This window comes from Setaria italica, chromosome III, assembly GCF_000263155.2.
Source record: "Setaria italica strain Yugu1 chromosome III, Setaria_italica_v2.0, whole genome shotgun sequence".
NCBI classification, from domain to species: domain Eukaryota; kingdom Viridiplantae; phylum Streptophyta; class Magnoliopsida; order Poales; family Poaceae; genus Setaria; species Setaria italica.
This window is the reverse complement of record NC_028452.1, coordinates 9649668-9675430: the sequence shown is the minus strand read 5'-3', so window position 1 is coordinate 9675430 and position 25763 is coordinate 9649668. Positions and strand designations below refer to the sequence as shown.

The following is a 25763-nucleotide window of genomic DNA, read 5'->3' as shown; positions in this document are numbered from 1 at the left end:
CAATCGTGTACGGGTGGTGCCGACAGGATCAGATGATTCTTTCTTCCGTCCAAAGGAACTCGAGCTTTTTTTTAGCGGGGGAGTTTGCTTTGTTTTGCTCCAAGTAGTTGTTATTCTTAATTTGCTGTGACTTGTGAGCCATGCATGACACGGTGCACTTGAACAGTTCTAGTCCCATCCGTATAGTGGCGAGCAAAGAATCAGAGAAAGGGCACTGCCGAGTTTTCCCAGAGGGTCTAGCTTGTTGACTCCGTCCGTCAAAAGGAAAAAAAAGGAGACAGGCTCTTTGTTGACTCCTGGATGCGTTCTCACTTGTGATCACTAGCTCACGCAGAGCTACTTCGTGATCTGGTTAGCGGTGATGGAAGCCCACTAGCTAGTGTCGAAAGGCACCATGCATCGATCAGCTTATCCGATATGGTGCACCTTTATGCTTAGTTGCCATGCATGACCAACGTACGTAATAGTGGTACGGTGTTCTAAAAAGCAAACGTTGAAAGTAGTCTCGGAGCGATGACTTACTCCATCCTTTTCGTAATATATTTGCAATTTGTCCCTGTTCTAAGATTTGAAGGAGAGTTTTGCAAGAAATAATATCTCATACGCATATAGCCTTTGTTAATAGCGTATAGTACAAGTACAACAGCTTAATCAGTTGATGAAGAGTTTTACAAGAAATGGCCACACACATAGGTAGCCCTAGTCAGTAGCACGCTACAACAAATTAATTTATTTCTCGTATTTCGAGTCCGCAAACTATGGACTAGTTAGGATAACCACATATTTTATGAAAACGCTAAGGATCAGATTTACTGTGATACGTCTAGGCGGTGCCTACCCTCAAAATCCTATCGAGAGTGGCACCACGGGGGTTCGAACAATTGTCGCAGGCTTGAAAGGCTGACCGGCTAGCCAACCCGGATCTCTCCCCCTCCCCAAGTCGGAGCGAACTATTCTTCAACAAGAAATTTATAGTCTGAAATTCATTTTTTAACTAAAAAGTAGTTCGAAACTAGGACCCTGAGTAATGGGCAAATGCTAACGAGCCATCAATGAGCATATATGTTTCTTCGAGTTCAAAACCTACATTTTTTTTTGGATCTTTTCATCTTTCACCAGAGAAAATCATAGGACTTGGATTTTTATTTTTCAGAGTGGCGCTCAGAGGTTACATTACTTGCAAAAAATAATCCGGCTCTTAGATCGAGCGAAGAGGCACCGTACAATGGTCGTAGATTCTACGCTAGTTTCCGAAGGTAAGATGTCCGTGTCCAAAATTATCTCAAGTCATGCTCGGATTACACTATACTAGAACTCTCGTTCAACCTCGGTTGGTAGGAAGCAAATTTCTCAAACATCCATCCAAAACCAATCGAGATAAAAGGGAGTCTTTTATCCCGGGTCACTCAACCGGGACTTAAAACACCCTTTTATCCCGATTGGTATCCTCGGAAGGCCACAAGTCACGTGATTTTTCACGCGAAATATGCGCGGTGCGTGGGATTCGAACCCACGACCTCCAGCCTCGCGCGTAACTTCCTTACCATCCCACCTACACAGCACATCTAACTATATAGGGGGATGCAATCCTTTTGTATTAACTCGTGGGAGACGTTGGAAACACCAACCGGGTTAAAAGATCCACTTTTATCCCGATTGGTATTACAAACCGGGATAAAAAGGTTCGAGGGATTTGGCCCTCTTTCAGCCACCCCGTGGGGGACCCTTTTATCCCGATTTGAAACACCAACCGGGATAAAAAAACCCCCTTTTATCCCGGTTGGTGAGCCCGGTATAAAAGGGGGGGTCTTTTATCTCGGTTGGTGTTTCAAACCGAGATAAAAGGCCTCTCAGGATCTTTTTTTTTCCACTAGCCTTTGCAATCGGGATAAAAGTTCCCGGTTGGTGAGCCCCGCCAGTGATCAAGCTTTAGTCCCGGTTGGTGAACCTTTTGTCCGGAACAACTTTAAACCGGAATAAAAAACGACGAATGGAAGGTGGGTTCTCTACGTAGTGTTATTAGCTTATTAGCGTTCTGGTCAGGAATAAAACATATAGAATGTGCCGTACGTATTTGTTTTTTTAGGGAAAAAGAACATTAGAGTTACGCAGCAATATAAAATCTTAATGCAAGTGTTAACAGATGAGGCTCCACTATAATCGATCAAACTTCGTATGATCGACACCGTCAGCTCTGCAAAATTGTAGCGCATGTGATGAGTATCAGACCATCATGTCCCCGCCGGAAATTTTAAAAAGTAACACGACAGGTTATATGCTCCAGCATGTGCCGCGTCGTGGCGATAGTGAACCACACACGCAGACAGAGGAGGGCCCTGATGAAGGAGACGGTGCCAAATCTGGCAATTTTCTTCCGGGCGCGGATCCTCGGAGCCAGCGGTGGGCCCGGACCGTCGCTACCTGGTGCGGTGGTGCCACGTGTACGTAGCGGGGGTGCGGGGGGTGGGCCCCGCGGTAGAGCAGGTGGGTGCGCGCTCCGCCGCTCCTGCCCCACCACGTTGTTGCGCGGATACCGCCGACAGGCCCTCCGGTAGGCCCGACCCACGTGGCCCGTCCCTGGCGCCGCGGGCCCCGCCACGACCGTTGGTAGTTACAGGGCTGGGCTCCCGTGTCCCACCTAGCCTATCTCTCTCTAGCGGGGTAGCCGACTAGCCGGGCCGGTACTCTAGCTTGCCGGCTCAGCCAAATAGCCAATCAGCTGAGTGCTACGATTGCAGGTTAGGTTAGGTTGATCGTTTTCGTTTGTTGGGATCTTGTGTGTTCTAGTTTTTTCCGGTACGTGATTGGATCGGGATTCGGGACCATGCACGCATGCATTTGCATGTTGGCTCATATAGTGCCGAATAAAAACGGGGATCGAATCTATTGTTTTGGTCGTTTGCTTCCTATTCTTGCAGACCTGCACTGTTCGTTCACGAGCGCTCCAAACGACAGCATCTTCCCCATGTGAACCTGTTTGATGTAAATGTCGCGCCAATGCACTCAACAGTCAGCAGTAGTAGCTGCTACCTACATTTAAAATGTAAAAAGTAGTTTTGTAGTAGTTCAAAAATTTAAATTTTAACTAGATTTGTAGAAAACTACACCAACCTCTACGAAAAATAGATCACCATAAAATATGTCTGTTTATTTGATATAGTAGATGTTAACATATTTTCATATAAATATAGTCAACTCTAGAGAAGTTTGGCTTGTGATAAAACCAAAATACCTTAACTTTTGAGACGGAAAGAGTAATAGATGAGGGTATCTCTGACTCAGTGGGGACTAGGGTGAAAATACGCTTCAATGATCCAGTGGCAACTTAGCATTTTGATTTAGAATAAAATTAAGATCTCTTATTTTTTTAAAAAAAATCGAGGGATTAGCTAGCTAGCTCTAGCTTATGGTGCATGAGAGCAACCCAGTGGCTACCCTTCAGCAGTCACGCACGTAAGTCGTAACTCAGAATGAAATGAGTGAGTCTGACCGTTGCCGCTCGCCGCGGTGCCTACGTAGCATGGATACTAAGTATACGCAGACGAAAGCAATAAACCCATGCATGTAGATTGAACATGCCATACGTACGTAGCCACGCACGTATACGGATTCTCTCCTTCGCTCTGCTTGCTTCGTCCAGCCAATGGCAGACACAGTTACGTCGGCACGGCGAGAGCTGAACCATTCAGCATGACAGTTGACAGCATATAGCTCGTACGCCACTACGTGATTTTCTGATGACTGGACACGTACGGAGCATCGTTTTAGGACGACACCACATCACTGGTGATGCACGTCTGGTCAGCGTCAGCAAAATGGATACCAAAGTCGTGTCGAATCGAAATCAGATGTGATCTGGACGTGACCAGGATGCATCGCCCATCCTCTCGCTCACCAACCCCCTAGTAGCTAGCTACCGTCCGGCGGCCACGCCGTACGTCGTCGTCGGATCGGACGCCGCCGTCCCGACCGCGCCCGGGCCGTGTGTCTCTCGCCGCGAAATATCCGCGCGGCGGAGCTCGCCGTCGGCGCGCAAAATAGATACAGATCACCCTTGCATGGTGCACCGCAACCTCCACCGAGCCTGACCTGCGGATCAAGAAGACCGGCCGGCCCAACATAATAATGCCTTGCGCCCTCGCCGTGCCACGTCCGAGAGTTAGCTAGGCCACGCACGCGCCATGTGGCGACGTCGTTGTCCACACGATTCGGGGAAAGCTGTCGACGTCGTCCCCGCGGCGACGGTGGTCGCGGTCACGCATGTACGACGTCACCGCATAGTCCGGCGGCCAGCCGGCCAGGTCGTGACCGGCCGGGCGCGGTCGGCGCGCTAACTAGCTCACGGCGTAGCGCCTTAGCCGGATTCGTGTACGGCGACCGGTCGAGCCGGCCGCGCGCGCGCTCTGGGACAAGGCAGGGTTCCAAGCTCCAAAACCTCCGGCTGTGACCATCCGGCCGGCCGTGATGTGGCTACGCTAGCTACCAATCGCGGGGCACCGCCGGCCGGCCTCGTCGCCCCCATGTCACCCCGCAGCTGGACGACGCGTAGCTTCCGCGTGGGCGCCCCTGCTTGGTCCACCTGTCACCGTCTCTCGATTCGACCGTGCCAGCCGCAGCAATCAGCTGAGGTTCTCCCCCTTACGTGGCGACCGGCGACCGGATGCTCGCTGGCTTTTTTGAACGGATGTTTGATCGATCGCAAGCTTTTTCGCAGGTGATTCCAGTGGCCGTAGCACACGTTTTGGATGGTCGTCGATGGGGTGGTCTCTGGGGTGGGGATCTCATCCCTGACGCGTGATGTGACCAAAAGGATGCTGGGGGCGTCGTCCTCCAAGGCTCCAACGACGTCCGCGTCAGGTGAGCGTGGTCGGTACAGAAGGATCATGCTATATAGTATATCCCAATGATCTTCGTAGTCGCTGATGATAAAAAAATATATAAATAATGCCGGCAATGTATCTTTTGCAGACGCGAGCGAGCGGTGGATAAGAAAAAGGCATCGTGTCTTGCGTTAAAAATCCTGTGATGCTATTAGGTTTGTATGCATATTATATTTCTTCAAAAGAAACTTTGTTAATTGTCGATCGGTCTATCCTGCTACTTGGTCACTAAAATTTGGACTCTTCAACAGCCCCCTTTTTTTGTGAGTGAAATGGTACGTGGTGAGCTCATTAAGGCCTCATTCGTTTTCACCGGATTGGCCCGGAATGAGGTCCATTCCGGATGGTTTGAAGTGACCCGGTTTGAAACCAGACTTGCATTGAAAGTGTTGTTCGTTTTAGTCTGGCCTGGAACGAAAATCGGCCTGGATTGGAATCCTTCTACATTAGATGGCCCGGATTGAAACCATACCTCCTCACCCCTGAAATAAATCCTGACCGGATTGAGTGACACGGGTGGAATCACTCAAACCGGACCTGGAAGTAATCCTAACTGGAATCCAATCCTGGTGAAACGAACGAGACCTAAGGGTGTCACTGTCATGTCACCCTAATCCTAGGCCCAGAAATTGCGTCGTCACACGTGCTGAGTTCCCATCGGTCCATGGTCCAGTGACCGGAGTGCCACCAACTACACCGAACTACATCACAGGCGGTGGCGACGATATGCAGCTAGCATATCTGCATATGCATGCATTTTCTTCTGAAAGAAACATGCTAACCATATAGTAGCACGATACTATATGATTACGCGGCGTTAACTCGCTGATTTCCCGTGATCTGTTCCAGGTTCGTACAAGTTTTCAGCGGCTCGAGAGCTCCTGTCAGAATATTGAAATCCCAGTTTGGTAGGACTCTCTTTGTGAACCGATGGAGCTAGAAAAAAGTAGTTTTATCTGGATCTAATTTATATTTTACACCAACTTTTACTATAGTGTGCAATAACTTCTTAGAAGCCGGAGCTATTTCAGGGTGGGCTCTATCTTATGCTAAACTGGCTTTTGGCTTTGATTCATCCGACGAAGCAGCTTTTCTAACTGTAACTTGGAAATTTTTTTAATAGAATGGCTTCTTCTTTGCTTTTTAGGATTCAGAGAGGAGACCAATATCCATAATACCTCTATCATTTTCTTCTTTCCTTTTATTTTCTTTTCTTCAATTTTTTCTCCCTTCCCTTTCTTCCCTACCTACCCATTCATTTTTCTTCTTTCTTTTTTTACTTTCCTCCTCATTCCGCTTTCTTCTCCAATCCTCCTCGAGCCTCCATAACCCCTGCCTTCATCCCAGTCCCTCCCCCACGCCTGCTATGCGCAGCTACGCCTCCTACCCACACCTGTGTCCTGTTCTTTTAGCGCACCTTCGTCCCGGCTTCGCTCGCCACCCATCCAGTTGGTGCAGCCTGCACCCAAGTTGGCCCCGTGCCAAAGCGCCTCGCTTAGCTCCGCCACGCGCTAGTGTGGTTGGAACGTCTCCGCCTCGTGTACCTCTATGTAGGAGCGGTCATGCCATCACACTGCTAATAAGATCCACTGAAATCTTTTATTGTGATTTCATTCGACCTGAGGGGTAATGTAATGTGTGCTGGTGGTGGTGAGATGATGAAGCTGGGGGTTAAACCACTATTTTAAGCTCATGCTATCTGGATAGTTTCTCGGATCAGCTTTTGCTCGAATTATGCGTTGAAGCCGTTTTGAACTTGTGCATTTGGTAGGACTTTAGCATGAGCCGGTGCAAAATCCGGTTCAAGCCCTACGAAGAAGGTCACCTAGACTTGTAGGACCTACAAAACGGACCTGAAGTTTGCACGTGTCAGCTTGGCTTGCATGGCAGGCTCATCGGACGATTGAGAAGAGACTGCTCCGACGACCTGTCAGACACGCTGGGCACCGTCCACCCGTGCCTGTTTTGTACTTCCTCCGTTAAAAAAAAGAATGCAATTCTCACTTCTCTTGAAGTCAAATAGTTTCGAATTTAACCAAATTTATATAGAAAAGTATTAACATTCACGCCTCCAAATAAATTTAGTACGAGAATATATTACATAATTAAATTATTGATATTTATTTTGTACCATAAATGTTAGCATTATTTTGTATAAATTTGATCAAATTTAAAATTAGTTGACTTCGTGAAGCGAGAGTTGCAATTTTTTTTGAGAGGGAGTACTACCTGTCGTAGCTGGTGAGACACGGTACAGGTACGGTGCGCCGCCCATACCAGATGTCCTGCATGGCAGTTCACGGGGCACACGCCATGGGACACCGACCTGTCACTTGGCACAAGAGTTTTGGTGCCCTGCAGTCTGCATCGCAGTCGACGGTGGGAATGAGCGCAGCCAGCGGTGAGATCTCTGCGACTCTGCCTGTGCGTTTGGCGTATACTTTGTTGCCTGGCACTTCGATCTTGTGCCGGGGTTCATGCCCACGGTTCGACGTGAAACCGTGCGCACCGTCCGGTTGTCCAAACTCTGGGGGCGCTATCTTGTCTCATCGGCGCCGAACCGGCGGGCTTGCCCGCCTGTGGGTACGACTACTGTTAGAAGATGTGTTGTATGTGCCGTGCGTGCACCTGAGTCCTGGCTATGCGCCAGGCCTAGACCGGCTCCCTGCCATGCTCTAGATGGATTAGGATGGACAGTCTTATCCTTTGATCGTTTGTGTTTCTATAAACCTCACCAAGAGCTGCCTATATATTTATACAAGTTGTATACCCTAATCAGTCTAATTATTCCACGTAATTCCTATTGCTTTCGTAGTACCACGAGTCCGGATTATTCCCGATTCCTTACCTTCCGCATCCTAGCGCGTCGCCGGCGCCGCTCCCAGTGCGCCCGACCACCGGCGCTGCCCTCAGCGCGCCCGACCGCGACGCTGCTCCCGCACCGGCTCTCCACCGCCGCTGCCCTCCATGGCCGACACCCGGCTGCCCGAGTCCTCTGCCGCCGCGGCTGACACCGCCGCCACCGAGGCTGCCACGCGCGCGGCTGATGCTAGCACCGCCGCGCCGCCTGCAAGGAAGCCCGCACCCCCGAGGCGCCGTCAAGGCTGAGGTTGATGCCACCGCTGCCGCGCAAGAGCGCAAGGGCGCCCCGCCTGACTCCGACGAGGACGCTAGCGCCGACATCTCCGACCAGGCGCCCGACGCTCACCAGGCCATGATGCTCCACGAGGCCACCGCCGTCCTCAACCTGCATGCCCAGATTGTCACCGTGCAGAACATTCGAAGCCTCATCCCCGTCATCCTCGACATCGCTGCCGACAACTACTTACGGTGGTGTGAGCAGTTTCTCCTCACTGTCGGCAAGTATTCGTTGCAGGATCCATTCTCCGTGATGTTCCCGCTCTGGCCTCTCATGATTGGGGCCGGATGGACTGCGTCGTCCGATCTTGGCTCTACGGCACCGTTGCCACCGACCTCGTCGACGTCATCGTGGATCGCGGCGAGCGCGGCGCCACCGCCCACGCCACCTGGCTCGCCATTGAGATGCAGTTTCTCAACAACCGGGAGACGCGGGCCCTCTACCTCGCCAAGTTCCGAACCTTCGTCAGAGCGAGTTGTCCATTATGGACTACTGCCGCCGCTTCAAGAGCATGGCGGACGCCCTCGGCGATCTCGGTGAGCAAGTCTCCGACCGCACCATCGTCCTCAACATCATCCGCGGGCTCAACGAGAAGTTCGCCGCCGTCGGCCGCGACATCCGGTGCTCTCGTCCTCTTCGCTCCTTCTTGGAGGCCTGCAACGATCTGCTTCTTGAGGAGCTCACAATCGCGCCTCCTTCCTTGACTCCATCCACGGCGCTGCTCACCGGCGTCAACATTGGCTTCTCCTCTCACCCCTCTGCGCCTCCTGACCAGTCTGCCGGGTATTCCGGCTCCGGGGGTGGCAAGGAGGGCCCTCCTCCAAGCAGAAGCGGGACAGGGGTTGGCGTGGTGGTCGGCAATGGCAGGGCAGTGGCAATGGTAGCAAGACCCCTGCCGCCGATGCTCAGGCCCCTGCTCCCGGCACCACCCAGAAGTCCGACGGTCCCTGGCCCTCCTTCTGGAACCCCTGGTCCGGTACAATTCAGATGTACCCAGGCCCTCGGCAGCAGGCCGCCGTTCCTCCCCGTCTAGCCGCGCCCATACTATTGTTTCAGCAGTAAGCCCTCCTCGTCCAGCAGCAGGTATTGTACTCTCAACAGCAGCAGGCGCAGCTCCAGAGCCTTCAGACCCCCCTTATGGGGTAGCAGGCGCCACAGGTGCCCCCGGAGTTCTACAATCCCATGATGGGCCTGCCGTCCTCCTAGGATCAGCAGTCCCTCACCTCGACGTTCAGTACCATGACCCTCAACCAGCCGCAGCCGACCCACTAATATCTTGATTCAGGTACCACCTCACACATGACTTCAGACGCTGGTACTCTTTTATATTTTTTTCATCCGCGGTATCCCTTTCCTTCATCAATTGTTGTCGGTGATGGTTCCTTGCTTCCTGTTATCGCTACTGGCGCAGCTCACTTTCCGGATCCCTATCCCTTAACAATGTTCTAGTTTCACCTAATCTTATTAAGAACCTTATTTCTGTTTGCCAGTTTACTTCTGATAACAATTGTTCTATTGAATTTGATCCCGCTGGCTGCTCTGTGAAGGATCTGGCATCTTGGAGGCTGATCGCCCATTGCAATAGCTCCGGGCCACTCTATCCCCTGCGGTTTCCTGCTGCCTACGCTCTCGCTGCCGCCTCCACTTCCTCTGTGTGGCATCACCATCTCGGACATCCCAGCCATGAAGTTTTGTCCAAAATTGCTTCGGTCATTCATTTTTGTAATAAGGACATCCATATCATCTGTCATGCGAGTCAGCTAGGGCGGCACACTCGTCTCCCTTTTTAGTCATCTACTTCTAGAGCGTCTAGTAATTTCGAGCTTATTCACTGTTATTTGTGGATGTCTCCTATTCCCAGTGTGTCTGGTTATAAATATCATTTGCTCATTCTTGATGAGTGTTCTCATTATTTTTGGATGTTCCCTTTACGTCTCAAATCTGACACCTTTGCAACTCTGGCTAACTTCTTCTCCTCTGTGCGTACTTAGTTTGGCGCCACAGTGAAGTCTATTCAGTGGGACAACGGCCGCAAGTTTGATAACTCTAGCACACACACCTTCTTCCTCACGCACGGGGTTCGTCTTTGCATGTCCAGCCCCTATACATCGCCCCAGAACGGTCAGGCCGAGTGCATGATTCGGAGTGTCAACAATGTTGTTCCCTCCCTTCTCTTTCAGGCTAGTATGCCTCCCTCCTATTGGGTTGAGTCTCTGCACACTGCTACACATTTATTGAACATTCTACACACAAAAACCCTTAGCTCCTCCACGCCGCACATCGGTCTGTTTCGTGTCTCGCCGTCTTATGACCATCTCCGTTTTTTTGGTTGCACTCGTTCTCCGAATCTTTCCACTACTGCGCCACACAAACTCGCTCCTCGCTCCACCCTGTGCGTTTTCCTTGGCTACTTTGCTGATCACAAGGGATACCGCTGCCTTGATCTCTCATTCAACTGGGTCATCATCTCTCGCCATGTCGTGTTTGATGAGACTACCTTTCCCTTTTCTCATCAGCAACCGCCCCTAGCTAGCGAGGACTTTGATTTTTTGTTGGAACCTTCTGATGTGGTGCCACCCCCTATTGGCTCGGCACCGTCTCTGTTGCCTGCAGGACACTCATTCTCGGCGCACCTTCGACCTCCCCGATCGGTCGAGCGAGCGCCCCGACCGCACCGGTGACCGCTCCGCTCGGTCGGGCGACCATCTCGACCGCAACGGCAACCTCTTTGATCGGTTGTCTTAGCACCCCGACGGCACCGGCAAGCGCCCCAACGGCGCTGGTGACCGCTCCGCTCGGTTAGGTGAGCGCCCCGACCACGCTAGCGAGCTCTCCGATCGGTCGGGCGAGCGCCCACAGTTCTCCCTCGCGTAGCCTCCTTCTTCGGCCGTTTTTCCTCGCGATGCGGTTCCCATGTGTCCCATCGCCAATCAGCACCCCATGACAATGCACGGGAAGCTGGGATTCCATCTGCCAAAACTTTTTCATTCCTTCCAGCTGTCACCAGTGCCTCGAACTTACCGGGGCGCTCTCACTGATCCCAATTGGCACCGGGCCATGTAGGAGGAGTTCGACGCTCTGCTGGCCAATCACACATGGGATCTTGTACCACGTCCTGCTCGGGCTAATGTTGTTATTGGCAAGTGGGCCTTTAAGCACAAGTTTCATGCTGATGGTTCTCTGGAGCACTACAAAGCGCGATGGGTGCTTCGCGGGTTCACTCAGCGACCTGGGATTGATTTTTCTTAGACTTTTAGTCCTATCATCAAACCAGCCACCGTCCGTACCGTGTTGTCCCTGACTCTCTCTCGTCATTGGTTGATTCATCAGTTGGATGTGAATAACGCTTTTCTTCACAAGACGCTTTCAGAGACAATCTACTGTGCTCAGCCTGCTGGCTTTGAGGATACCGCCCATCTTGATCATGTTTGTTGACTGAATCGCTCTCTGTATGGACTTAAGCAGGCTCCTCATGCTTGGTACAGTCATTTTGCCTCTCACCTGCTGCAGCTTGGCTTTGTGGAAGGCAAGACCGACACTTCCTTGTTTGTGTACCACCACGACGACGGCATGGTCTATCTTCTCCTGTATGTGGATGATATAGTCCTCACGGCGTCTTCGACACCTCTTATTTGTCGCACTATTGTTGCTTTACAGCGGGAGTTTTCGATGAAGGTTCTTGGTGAACTTCATCATTTCTGGGTATGCATGTTCAGCGGTCTGTCTTAGCGTCAGTTTATGTTAGAGATTCTAGAGCGTGCTTGTATGACTGATTGCAAGTCTTGTTCCACACTAGTTGATACAAATCCAAAGCTGTCTGATACTGGTGGTGCCCCGCTTGTCAATGGGACTGATTTTCGGAGCCTCGCTGGTGCTCTACAGTATCTCACCTTCACTCGTCCTGACATTGCTTATGCGGTTCAGTAGGTTTGTCTACACCTGCATGATCCTTGTGAGCCACATCTTGCCACCTTAAAGCACATTCTGCGGTATGTTCGTGGCACTCTTCACTTGGGTTTGCATCTCCGGCCCTCTACTTAGTCGGATTTGCTGGTTTACTCCGACGCTGATTGGGCTGGTGGCGCAAACACCCAGAAGTCCACTTCCGAGTATGCAGTTTTTTTGGCGACAACTTGATCTCCTGGTCTTCAAAGTGACATACTGCAATCTCTCGCTCGAGTGCCGAGGTTGAGTATCGGGCGATTGCCAATGCCGTTGCCGAGGTCTTCTGGTTGCACTAACTTCTCGTTGAGTTGCATGTTCCTCTACGTTGCACCACCTTGGTTTATTGCGATAACATCAGCACCATCTACATGTCTTTGAACCCCGTTAAGCATCAGCGCACAAAACACGTGGAGATTGATCTGCACTTTGTTCGCGAGTGCGTTGCTACTGGTGATGTCCGCGTTCTTCATGTTCCGATGAGCTCTCAGTACGCCGACATTTTCACCAAAGGCCTGCCTTCTTTAATGTTCACGGAGTTTAGGTCCAGTCTGAACGTTCAAACTGCCGACGATCAGACTGCGGGGGCGTGTTAGAAGATGTGTATGTGCTGCATGTGCTGTGCGTGTACATGGGCTTTGGCTGTGCGCGAGGCCTAGGCCGGCTCCCTGCCGTGCCCTAGATGGATTAGGATGGATAACCTTATCCTTTGGTCGGTTGTGTTTCTATAAATCTTACCAAGAGCTATCTATATATTTGTACATGTTGTATACCCTAACCAATCTAATTATTCCACGTAATCCCTGTTGCTTTCAACTACGAGTAGGTTTGGCAGGCAGGAGCAATGCAGCTGATAGCGCCGTCGAGGGCGGCTTCAATATGCATTGTAGTTTTGATCAAAGTTTAGGCATGGTTTTAGGTGTACAGACTTGACGCATCCAGCAACTCCAGGACGGTGGATCAAGAACTGCCACCCGGTCATCCCCAGTACGAGATCGAGTAGGAATCGAAGGCCCCCACTCGCAACCACCCGACGTGCCCCGCCCAACGGCCCGAGCCCCCTCCCTCCTCACTGCTCAGCTCATCCCGATGGAATCGAAGGTCGTTGGCGCCGGCGGTTACGATGCAGTTTCTGGCCCCGACCGCGGCGCCGAAGCCGCGGACCCGGTGACGCGCTCGTCCCCCGCGGCGGTCGGCCGGCGGGGACGACGAGCACGCACGCCGTTGAGGTGCCCTTATCCTCCCACATGGATCCGCCTCACGCTCAATCGCTCCCATTTCCATTGGTCCCCCGCCACTGTACGTGCGCTTGTCCCCTGGACCCCCCCGGACCCCGGCGCCCGGGTCCCTCCTCCGTCCCCTTCTGCCTGCGACGTGCCTCGTCGCCGTCGTGGTTGATGTGAGGGTTGAATGCGATCGATCGGTGCCGCCCAGCCCGCCCTGCAGGCCTGGCCGCCCAGCCGGCCGGCCAGCCGGCCGCGTTTGGCAGGCAGGCATCAATTCATGGGGCAAGCATGTGATGCTAGCTACTAGCTACCAGCGACCAGCCTTCGCTGCGACACGGTCGATCTGCTCTCCTCCGCTCTACTCCCGAATGATGCCGATGCGGCCCGGGTCGGATGCCTGCAGGCCCCATGCACCACGACATGGGCTGCTAGGTTTGTCTACCTGACGAACAGTACACCTGCGTGGCCGGCGCCCTGTCTCGCCCGGAGCAAGGGCATGCTTCGTTCGTTCGCTCGTTCGTCGGTGGAGTTCGGTTAGATCCTCGGCACCTGTCGCTGTTCCAGTCGCTGCTGGCTGCGTGTAGCACGGACCACTGGCATCATATGTAATCTACACGCTCATATATGCAGCCGTATGGCACGACATCGTCTTTCAGTCCATCGTCCATCGATCCGGCGTTGTTTTCAGGCACCAACTGCCCTGCTGCTCTGAAGCGATGGCGAAATCTTCTTCTGCGACCTTGATCTGATGACGAGTATGTCGGGAAACAAGGAAGCAGGGGTGGAGCTGGTTCCCTGCCTGCGCCGCACCCTCTCGACAGCGCGATCCCGGCCGATGGCGATCGCTGGAGCGTCGCTCGATGCCTTCTCCGTCGACGGCATGGGCTTCATGTCGCCCGATCCTGACGTCAAACCGAGCACACGTCACCGATGGCGCTGTGTCCGTGTGAGTTGAGTTTCAAAAATATGGGCCCATTTGGATTTCCCCTCCAGCTAGCTGGTTCATTCCCACCCAGTCCAAAAGGCCCGCTAGAATGGGCCTTAATGCACACATGAATCAGCAGCACAAATCAACCGGGCCTCTTTTTAACACGAACTGGGCCTTTTTTGGATCTAATCGTTCGTGAAAGCCCAAACGCAAAGGGAAAATAAAGTAAGGAAACGGAGGAGGAAACAAAAGGCGGAGTAACCGGCGCCACCATCCTCGCCACCAACTCCCCCTGAAACACGGCTCCAGATCCGGCGGCCGGTGGCGTCCTCCCCGCGCGCCCACCCATCCCAACCAACGGCGCTGATCCCCTCCGCCATCTCCGTCCATCTTCCCATGTCCGTCTGACCGTCTCCATCGCCACCAAGAGGTAAACCACTGCCGCAGCTTTTCCCCTTCTCTTCCCCCTTCCCTCCACTCCCTCGCCTCGCGCCGTTTGGGTCTCGATCTCATCTCACGGGCGCCACCATGGCGGGCCAGCGGCATGTCGGAGGCGGAGGGCGCGCCGGAGGCCGGTGGCGGCGGCAGCTTCGGAGGCAAGGAGCAGGACCGGTTCCTGCCGATCGCCAACATCAGCCGCATCATGCGCCGCGGGGTGCCGGACAACGGCAAGATCGCCAAGGACGCCAAGGAGTCCGTCCAGGAGTGCGTCTCCGAGTTCATCAGCTTCATCACCAGCGAGTGAGTTGTTCCGATCGCCTTTGATCCGATCCGGGTCCAAACTGTCCGTCCGATGATCCCAGATGCGAACCTCCGAAGCGCCACCTCTGATCGAGTCGTCCGTGATTTCTGCAGAGCTAGTGACAAGTGCATGAAGGAGAAGCGCAAGACCATTAACGGCGACGATCTGATATGGTCCTTGGGCACGCTCGGCTTCGAGGAATACGTCGAGCCCCTCAAGCACTACCTCAAGCTCTACCGGGAGGTATCTATCAGATCTCCCCGTTTTTCTCTCAGGCTGTTTACTGTTGTGTTCGTTATGTGTGGAACTGCTAGGGCACAATGTGGGTCTTTAGGATTTCTAACTTGCACTAGGAGCCCTATTTATGTTTGTTTCCTGTTATGGGTGCACATAGTTATACTTGAGCTTCTGATTGGCAAGGAAGGGCGATGTAACTATGCATACTGATGTTTCTGTGGGTTGGGAATTGCTTGTGTCTCGTTAATTAGATGCAAAAGAGGGCTGTTGATGTGTGTACTCATCAAGGGTTGACTCTAGTGTTTTTCCCCCACACGGGATAATAGGGTTGGTTTAACTGCATTGTGTTGATGAATGGCTGGATAGAGTTGTCAACATCAAGATAATATGCTGGTGGAATAAACTTTCTTGGATATCAAGGTCTCAAAGCACACGCCTTTAGGTCTATGGTCTACCCTGTCTATTAACAATGAGGTGAGAAATATGAGCTTACATAACTAAAATAGTCCTTGTTTCCAACCGAAAGCATCTTGATGCATGATAATTGTGAAATTGTTAGATCTGCAATTAGACTACTGAACGGATTGAATTCTCAGTTTAACCACGGCTAAAAACAGTTTTTATTTCCAAATGAAAGCATCTAGATGTATGTTGGTTTGCAAAGTTGCCAGAATCGTGATTAATAAACTGCTAAAACAAATAGATTACTCAGTTTCACCTTGGCCAAAGTATAAATCTTTGTGATTGCCGGCGTCACCTGTTGCATATGTTTGTGTAAGTTCATTCATTTGTTGTCTTGCATTGCCTTCCATATGTACCATTTCCTATAGAAAATTGAATTGTTTAAATCATTTTTCTCCTACGCTGATGGGTTGTTTTTGCTTTTGCCATGGAAAACGAACGTTGACTGTTGATGATCCTTGATGGCATTCAAGACTGAGGTAACCTTTGCAGTTGCTTATCTTTTTGAGTATTTGTAATTTATCATCTTTTGGCATGACGGTTGACTGAATTATCTATTCTTTTTCCAACATCTTTTAGGGTGACACAAAGGGTTCAAAATCTTCTGATCAAGCAGGAAAGAAAGAGATTTTACTCAGTGTTGAACCTGGATCATCGGTAATATTCACTACCTTGTGCCAGAATGCAATCAAACAATCCTCTTTTAGACATGTTACTTCACATCTTTTTTTTCTGTAACATATACAAAATAATGTATGTTTCTGTTTAGATTAGTGTCATATTAGTGCAATTTGCAATAGGCTACTCTGCATGTATTGCATGTCTCAGCTCCCCTGCTATGGCTCAAAATAGTCAAGTTAGCATGAGGTGTCCATTTAATTTGTATGGCAAAGTTTTTGGACTCACATAAGGATTCAGTTTCTGCTATGGCAAATCAGCATGCATGTCTATTTTGATCATTCTTCTTGTAATGTGAGACAGCATCTGGTACAGCAGCACTGTAACATACTGGCAGCAGGGTGCAAATGTTCATTGTTTGACCTGTATGTCAGAATGCTGTTCCAAGTTCCAACCTCCTATTGCCAGCAACTTTACTTGCAAACTAGAATCATTTGGTGAGCTACAGCAAGGAACTAATGTGCCACTGCTAATTTGGCTGTACAAACTGTACGATAAACAATATTTGGTAGCAAAATAATCCATTATGATCTTGAATTTCTTAAATGATTCTTATGGGTCTGCTATATTTGCTAATCTGCTGATAGACTAGCATCCGACTATCTGCAATGAAAAGACGCTGATTAACAAGACAAGTTGAAACCTGGGTAGATTTGTAACACTTTTTATCATTTGCAGAGGCATATCAGTTGGTAAATTGTTGATGACAGATTCTGAGCATAGACTTCACTGCATTGTTATGCCTTTATGTGCGCCTTGCTAAAATGGCGCAGAATGTGTTTTGACTGACAGTTTTATTTCTTGACAGTTTGATGGCCTGTAGGATGGAGGGCGATAGTGAGTGGGCAGCGAAGTGCTGTTTGGTCGATCATATGCCATAGTTGCTAGATGGCACATAGGATAGAGATCTGATGTTACTGTGAAAGCCCTCATCATTACTACCATCACTGCTCTCTGAGGAAGCCGCTCCAAAAACCTGTATTTGCGGATGTTTGGTCCTCATAAAATTATCCTCTTCTTTTAGTCGGGAGTCGTGGAGTACAAACCTTACTTCTTAGGTCATAGTTCAATCATAGTGAGCTGTATGAAATGATGAATCTGTCCAATCATGAATGAAATCGGAGATAGCTTGCACATATCCTGCTTGCTTCTCCTTTTGATCCGTGGACATCCCAAGCCCAATGACTGTCGTGCGACTGATTCCCAATGGGAAAAAAGGTCATGACCTGGGGGAAAGAGACTATCATCATAGCACTGCAGCCATGGACTCAGCTTGTGATTCACATAGTACAAACTGACAAATACCATGGCTGCAGCTAAGGCCCGAGAGTATCTAATAGCCAGTGGGTCAAAGTTTTGTGAGGGATGTCAGACTGAACTTGATCAGGTCCAGAACCGTGGTTAGGCTAATCCCAGTGGGAGTTTCATAGAGGTTTCATGCACATTAAATACGGTGACACATCAGCATATGTGATGACATAGCATGGTAGTTATGAAGTGAGAGAGGGAAAGAGTTTCATCAGGATGAAACTGTGTATACACTGTTTTCAAGAATATGAAACCTATTGAAACTTGCATTGGGGGCTATAGAGTTTCATTTCATCTAACCATATTCAATAACATGCCTCACAATTAAATGTCATGGGCATCCTATGAAATCGTGAAATGAAACTGTGCACTGGGATTCTCTATTTCATTTATGAGAATACACCTCATGGGATGATGTGACATCCTTGAAAACAGTGCAATGAAACCTTGCACTGGGACTAGCCTTATGTACTGTGTTTAGCTCTGGTATGGCATTGACTGAGCCGCACAAAGCCACCTACAGCATCTTCTTCATGGCTGATGCGCGGTTCTGACCGCGAGTACTTGTCAACTACGGGGCCCAAGGGCAGACTCAGACGCCCGTGCAACTGCTGCTTCTGCTTGCCGTCATCATCGCTCCAAGTACGAACACGTGCGGCCGTCATGTCTGCTAGGAAATTTACTAGAACTTTTACTATACGGCAGCTGTGTTTTCATCTCATTTTCATGTTGTTTTGAATTCAAGTTAGGTTCTTACATGGGTTGATTCACCACCTTGTGTCAATAATTCGAACAGTAAGATGCATCCACCATATATGAAGTTGCGCTATTGTTTCATTTTGGTCCAAAAGACTGCAAATGTAGCAATACGATATATGAAGTTGTATACTTTAGTCCAACAAGTTATTAGTCCAACAAGTTACAAACATAACAATACAATGCATGAACTTGCATAATACAATGACGTACAACCCGTCCTCGTGAAATTTTGAGTCCTACCATGTGTTGATACGTAGGTCTAAAAGGATGACGCCTCTGCAGCGATATGTATCAACTAGGGACGCGACTAAGAATTTTCCCTTCATTGTTTCAGTGAATGAGGATGAGGCCGTGGCCCAGTTGTGGCCCGTGGCCTTATATATATATTCTTTTCTTCTTTATTCTTTTATTTTAATAAACCTTTCTTTCTATTTTTCTTTTGTATTTCTATTTTTTATGTTCTTTCTCTTTTTTTACCTTTTATTTTCTTTTCCTTTTATTTTTACTTATTCTTTCTTTTCTTTTCTATTTTTTATTTCTTTTATATACTATTTCAACATTTGCTTAAAATATTGAATTAGTTTTTTCTAAAGTGGTTAATTAGTTTGATAAATATGTTGACACTGCAATAATTAGAGTAAATAAATAAAAAAATATAATAATAAAACAAAGATGCAACAAGGGTTGAGCGTGTCAGCCTTGTCCGTTGGGTGGTGTGATTCTTGAAAGAAGCCCTTATTAAGAAGCCCCTATTTTCCTTCATGGCAAAGAAACAACATAGCAAACTTGGACCTGGCGGAGGGGCCTACTACACTTTCCGTCGCTGTCAACCAACCCCGCTACTCCGCCAGGCTTCTTCGTAGTTTCCTCTTCTCTAAGATGAGTCTTACTCCCCTCTCACACCAGCGTCTGTTTCTTACTCTCTCACAACTGTTCAGGATGCCACTGTCTTCTTCTTGCTCTCTTACTGTAGCTATTACTCTTCCAAATCCTCTTCGCCGATCCATCTTATCCTTCCCCTCCAATGACACTACTCAGTGCAGGGCAAGTGCAAACAGATCTTGAGGTTGGTTCTTAGAGTTTGTGAAGTCGAGGGATCTGTCGTTGTCGTTGATGGAGGAAGCACTCCGAGAAGTAAGAGGCTGCATCAGAGGTACTTTCCATTCTATCTGCCCTCCACAATTTCTACGATTTGATGCAGAGATTCATTTTTCCATCTAATCAATTTGTGATAGGATAAACCTATACACTTTTGTGCAAGTAATTTTTACTTGGGACTACTCTATTCCTCTCGTAAGATGGGAACCATTTTAGTCTCTAGTTGTAGGCTAATACCCAAGCAGATTTTTTTTCTTTTATAAAGAAACCAATAGCCGAAGTAATTTTTATTTGGCACTACTTTACTAAAGATTCAGTTGAAAACTTTCTTTTATTTTGCTAAGCTTGGCTTAGTGCACATAAGATGCATAACATATTAGTAGTTTAGCATTTCAATTAGTATTTGAATTTCTTTTGTTGCTGTATCATTATCTTATTGTTAGTTTTTGTAAGAACATGTGATGTTCTAAAGAAAAAGAAAAGGGAGATACAACTCCTTTCAGTTGTTTCAGATGCAATTTTTTTATGACTATTCTACTATCGTATAGAAACAAAGCAAAGTGTTATTAGAGTAAATCTATGAATCCCCGTTTTCTCCTAGAGTAGGGTTCCCAGATAAGCATACCTGTTCTATAAGATTGATGGAAGTCGGCTATTTTAAAAAAATATTTACCACATAGATATTCTTCCATTAGTTCCTTATGTCACTGTGGAAAAATATTAGTTAATGGGATCGAACAAAACACTATCCTTGATTAATCAACTTTAAATTTTATGTCAAAACTTGAGTTTGCCTCCTTTTGTTATTGTGGTTGTATATATCTATATCAAGGAAATAATTAAGTCCTCTGTATTTCTTAAGCAATGTGTTGTTGTAGTACTTGTTATGGTTTTCCATTTATACCTAATACATCATTGTATTAGGGCTGGATTATGATTAGGGCCATGCCTCAAAAACAAAGGTCTGGAGTAGGGGTTAGGATAAAGACACGCTAGGTCTTGTCTCATAAGTGTTAGGATGATTTAGGCACCATACATCAGGCTAAAATATCTCAACCCTATCGTAGAGTTCATACATGATGAGTGTAACATCCCACTTTTTAGAGCATTTAAAAATACAATCTTTTCAAAAAAATTCTTTAATTATGATATAATCTTTTCCCCCAAATATTCAAAACACTCATGCAGTAAACCTATGTGTTGCATATGATTGATCTTCCCTAGGAACTCTCTTCTTAATTTATTCTCCAAATAGAATTCCCGAAACCCCTCCTTGATATTCAAATTTAATTTGAATATCTACTCTATCTAAACCCTTAGAAGGTTTCCGCCAAATCCTAGTCCCATCTCAACATTAACGAATTTAGTACTCCCTACCAAAGTCCTAATTTCATGCCTGTTCCAAGTCCCACTCTAGAACCTACTCAAATTTGAGTTCAAACTCCCATTCAAATAAAAGGAAAACCTTCTAATCTTGCTATGGGCTGCCAACCCTGAAAGAAGCCTGCCTCCTCTTCCAGCCCAGCCCAACCTCCACGCCATAGGCTGGCTCATCCCGGCCCGATGCTCAGCTCGGCGACCCTTCCTCTCGGTCCATTCCGCCATGCGGCCTAGCGCAGCGTTTCCGCTCGCCTCGGCCTGTGAGCCAGCCTAGCTCGCCTATCCTCTTCCTCCTCCCACTGACGCTAGTGCCACCGCCACTCCGGTGTCGCGCCGCCACACTGCAGCGCCACGCCACTGCGCTAGGAACATCTCCCCCGCCCGGCTTGGCGCCCAAGCTTCCCCCCTCCCTTATCCCATCCTGCCATCTCACCTTGCCAGCGCCACTGTTCCCGGCCGCCATTAGTGTCGCGACACTGTTCCTCGCCAGCCGCCGTACGTGCGCCTGCCCCGCTGGTGCTCCTCCCCTTCCTTGACCGCGAAGGCACTTGCCCCGTCAACCTCATCCATCCGCGCGCCGGGAGATCCCCCCTCTCCCCACCACCAGCCACCACACCTCACCGCCACCTGCCATGTCGCTCCATTCTCATCCACCCCCGGCGACGTGTCCTCACTAGCCGCGCCCGCCCGACCTATAAAAGATGCCTCGAGCCCTCCTTCCCCCGCTCACACCACGAGGAGGAAGAGATAGGTCGCGCCATTGTCCCCCAATGGCCGCGCCTCTTCCCCTCTCTCCCTCTCCCCCTACAACCCCCTAACCGAGCTCCCCTTAGCCCTCTCTCTCCTCTGGTGCTCGCCACGAGGGCAAAGGTGGCCAGAAATGCCACCTAGGCGTGCTCCGGTGAGCTCCCGCGGCAGCGCCCCCCCGGGAGGGGGGGGGAGGGTGGCAGGGCGGCGCCGTGCCGTCCCAGCGGACGAAGGGGCACGCCGCCCCCTCTCGTTCCCCTCCGTTACCACCCTCCTCCCTGGCCCGTGGGCCCCCCGGCTAACACCATCCCACCCCACCATCAACCCTACCACCCCTTCCTCCCTAGACCCAGTCCTGGTGCACCAAAGACCCAACGTCTCCCACAGTCCACCGGCTCGTGGACATGGTCCACGCCACAGTAAATAGCAGCCCCACCGCGCCGCGTCAGCGCTCCCCAAATTGCTAAGTCCACCCTCATATTGTACATACAAACTTGTTTCAAGCCCTTCCTATATTCCAAAAATTCCTAGAATATTCCCAAAAATCCCAAAAGCCCATTCATATCTTCCTTTACTATAATTCACCTTATATGAGTTCCTTTTCCATCTTTACTAAGTTCTTAGAGCCCAACCTTATTAGGAAAGATGCCGCACCGCCTCCACCCATCGTCGTGCCCTATCCCTTAGTGCCGGGCCGGGTTAAAGTCGAGCATGCCGTGCGGCCTCTAGCCACGTTACCCGTGTTGTTAACAGCACCCAGCTGGCTGTTCCTTGCTGCCATATCGTCACCACGAACCCCTATCGCTGCCACACATCTGCTTGATCTTGCCCAACCGCAACCCCTTAAGGATCCCGGGAATTCACCTTTAATTATCAGTAATTCCCAGAATACTCATCCTTTTCCCTCCTTTTAATTTTCGAGGAATTGATTACTGTACTATTTTATTGATTGTTATTTTATACGCTTTTGCCAGCCGATAGATGACCAGACTCTGCCTGAAGCCGAGGATCCAGAAGGCATGAAGCCAAGAACCCTGGTCACCTAGGAAACGTTAAGTATTTTCGATGAAGACAAGTCCCGACTCCTAGTCCATGTTTTATACTACTGAGTGCGAGAGTAATAATATTGCCAACTTAATTTGACATGCATTTCTTTTTAGAGTATTTTCAATTACGCGCCTGCTAGATATACCCCAAAAGGACATAATAGTCCTTTTGCTATTGAAATGCCACATGCTAAACCCTAGATAAACTACACCCCTATAAGCCACCCTATATTAGATATGCTAAGCAGTAGAGTACGCCCCATAAAGGGGATAATACACCTGTTGGATCCTCTATGGAGAGGAACTAACAAAATATCACCTTCTATATAACAAATGCTTAGGAAGGGTTTTCTCTTTGGGAATGCGTGAGTTAAAATATAAAGTAGCAGTAATGACAACCCCTAGGGTGTGTTTTGGACCTGGGAGTAAGGGGACTGCCTTAGTGGAGGTTACTTTGTCCCAGAGCTTATTCCGGTCACATAAGGTCCGGTCCATTGGGTGAGTCTTTCTTGTGAAACGTACAACCATATGTGCCAAAAAGGTACAGCCTTCGGGAGTGCGTGTTTATGTGAGGTCTTGGTGCAAACCCCGCTAGCTGAATCTAGTCATCCATCCCAAGGGGCCAAGGTGGCCAACGGATATGCTGGAGCAGGACCTTCGCAGAGTCCCAGGTCTGGTCAGCACGGGTTGATTGTTTGAAGGGTCGAAGACCCTGAGGGCCGGAGGCCCTATTTATATTTTTTATGCACATTTCCCGGGAGAGGATCCGTAAGGTGGATGTTTGTGGCCCCTATTTAGACCCTAGTATATCCGTGGATAGATCTAGAGAATGCTATCCAGAGATGGACGCGGGTGGGTATGAATCTCGTAGGTCAGCACTGCCTTTTCGCGAGGGTATGGGCTGATCAGATGTACAGGGAAAATGTACACCTCTGCGTAGAGTATGATCTATTCGAATAGCCGAGGCTCACGGTCACGAGCCCACTAAGTAAAAACCCCCATGATTACCTCTTGAAGCTTTTTGGGAAAGGGATTAGTATTTGGAAATACTGGAGGAAGGTCAATGGACTGGAATCTAGAATAAAACTTGGGACTGGTAGGGGAGGTAGTTTTTCCCCTCTAGGACCACAACTTTCATTCTATAAAATAATAGTAACCTTCTTAGAGAGTCTTTACAAAACTCACATTTCAAAATTCACCTTGCATACGAGAGATGCTTTAGGCTTAGGAATATACCCATTAACCTCTTCCTTATCCACATCCTGGAATGCATATAATTACTTAGTAAATTTTGGGACTTGCTGAGTACCAACCATAAGTGTACTCAGCCTTGCTTTCATCATACAGGTTTAGGCCTCCAGGTGTTTAGACCATCTTGTTAGTGGATGGATACCACTTCACTGTGCTAAGGTGAAAACCTTTTCTTATTACATTATACGCCTTTTTATTATTTGAAATACTAAATTGTGATGATAACTGTATTAACCTACCGATCCAGGGACTAATACAGGTGATCAGCGGGAATCCCGAAGGGAGATCCCCACAATGAGAATAGTCGATCTGGTTCCAGAAAATATCTCAACCCTACCGTAGTCTCAATTCAGTAAGTATGATTAGTTATAGAGATTGAAATAAAAGAAAGAATGCATGAAAGCAAAAAGGAAAAAATATCTTGCACCTTACATTGTCAGTGTATAATGTTGATGAGCTGCAACAATTCTACCAATTGGAATTTGTGATGCATAAGCAAACTATCTTCCACATCATCATATGAGATCCATTCTAATTCCTCATTAGATTTGCGCATATGGAGCTTAGCCTCGGATGGCTAAGTACTCTTTCCGTCCCAAATTAGGCTCATACCTTTTACTATATATTTAGATATAATATATATTTAGATGCAAACTATATGGATCTAGAAAAATCAAAATGACTAATAAATTAGGACTGAGAGAGTAACAACTACTCCATCCATCCCAAAAAGAATGATATTTTGGCATTCAAAATTTATCCAAAAAGAATGACGTTTCAGGATTTAAATCTTATGCATACATAATCTGGCATGTTGATCTCGTGTATGCATAATTAAATGGAAATATATTTTCTCCATTTTCTATATGCACACTGAACTAATTAAGGGTAGTACATGCGTATTTTTCATTCACCCCTATGTTAAATGAGATAAGTTTGAATAGGACTCGGCTTGGTCCTTATCAGATATGGCGCAAGGGCTGGCGCAAGGTTCCAGAAGATAGAATCCTAGGAGGATGTAACACCCTTGTAACCGAATAGGAGATAGTTAGAGATAGACTAGTTTGATCAGATCAAGATGTAACTTATCTCCATGTAATTGTGTAGTCTTGGTGCATATATAAACACGGAACCATGGGATGCGAGTTTGCTAACCATGTTTACCAAATTACTCTACACTTTTACATGGTAATCAGAGCCATCTTCATCTAAAAAGCGTCGACTGTCATGGCGACATCTTCTTCCTCGACGACAACATTGGCGCCACTCGGCCCCCAAGTCACCGAGAAGCTTACCAGAGACAATTATGTCCTATGGAAGATGCAAGTTCTTCCGCCCATCAGAGGGGCACAGCTATTGGGAATCCTAGAGGGATCCGTCAAAGCCCCATCTGAATTTCTGGAGATCATCAGAGAGGACAAGTCCAAGGAGATTGTTAGCAACCTGGCGTATTCCTTATGGCTGGCGCAAGACCAGCAGATCCTTGCTTTCCTTTTCAACTCGGTTACAAAGGATGTGCTTGGATAGGTAGCAACTCTTTCTTCATCTGCAGAGGTTTTGGCGGCATTGGAGAACATGTTCTCTGCCCAATCCAGAGCAAAAGTAACTCATCTACGGATGCAACTGTCAACTCTCAAGAAGGGAAGTATGACGACCTCAGTGTACTTCAACAAGATGAAAGCAATCGCCGACGAGCTCGCTGGCGCTGGTAGAAAAGTCGAAGACGACGAGATGATATCCTTTATTCTCACTAGTTTGGATAGTGAATATAATCCTATTGTTACCTCTGTTATGGGTCATCCTGATGAGATTCCCTTGAGCGAACTGTATGCTCAGGTGATGGCGTATGAGACAAGGCTGGAGATGCTACGTGATAATTTTGGCATCCAGTACACATCATCTGCAAATGCTGCATCCAGAGGCCATGGAGGTAACTATAA

At 48.6% G+C, this 25763-nt stretch overlaps 1 protein-coding gene and 1 long non-coding RNA gene across 2 annotated transcripts; both read left to right on the top strand.

Annotated features, from left to right (window-relative positions):
• The first annotated feature begins 14381 nt into the window (after window positions 1-14381).
• On the top strand, window positions 14382-17402 carry LOC101782383 (nuclear transcription factor Y subunit B-4). Its single transcript, XM_012844395.2, has 6 exons — window positions 14382-14545; window positions 14656-14856; window positions 14971-15100; window positions 16030-16035; window positions 16136-16213; window positions 17043-17402. Exons 2-6 carry the CDS (start codon window positions 14660-14662, stop codon window positions 17055-17057), a joined length of 426 nt encoding a protein of 141 aa, XP_012699849.1. The 5' UTR covers window positions 14382-14545; window positions 14656-14659; the 3' UTR covers window positions 17058-17402.
• A 1847-nt stretch (window positions 17403-19249) lies between these two features.
• LOC111256627 lies at window positions 19250-24337 on the top strand. Its single transcript, XR_002676718.1, has 3 exons — window positions 19250-19454; window positions 23920-23982; window positions 24071-24337. It is a non-coding gene; the product is annotated as an uncharacterized LOC111256627 (long non-coding RNA).
• Window positions 24338-25763: the final 1426 nt, after the last annotated feature.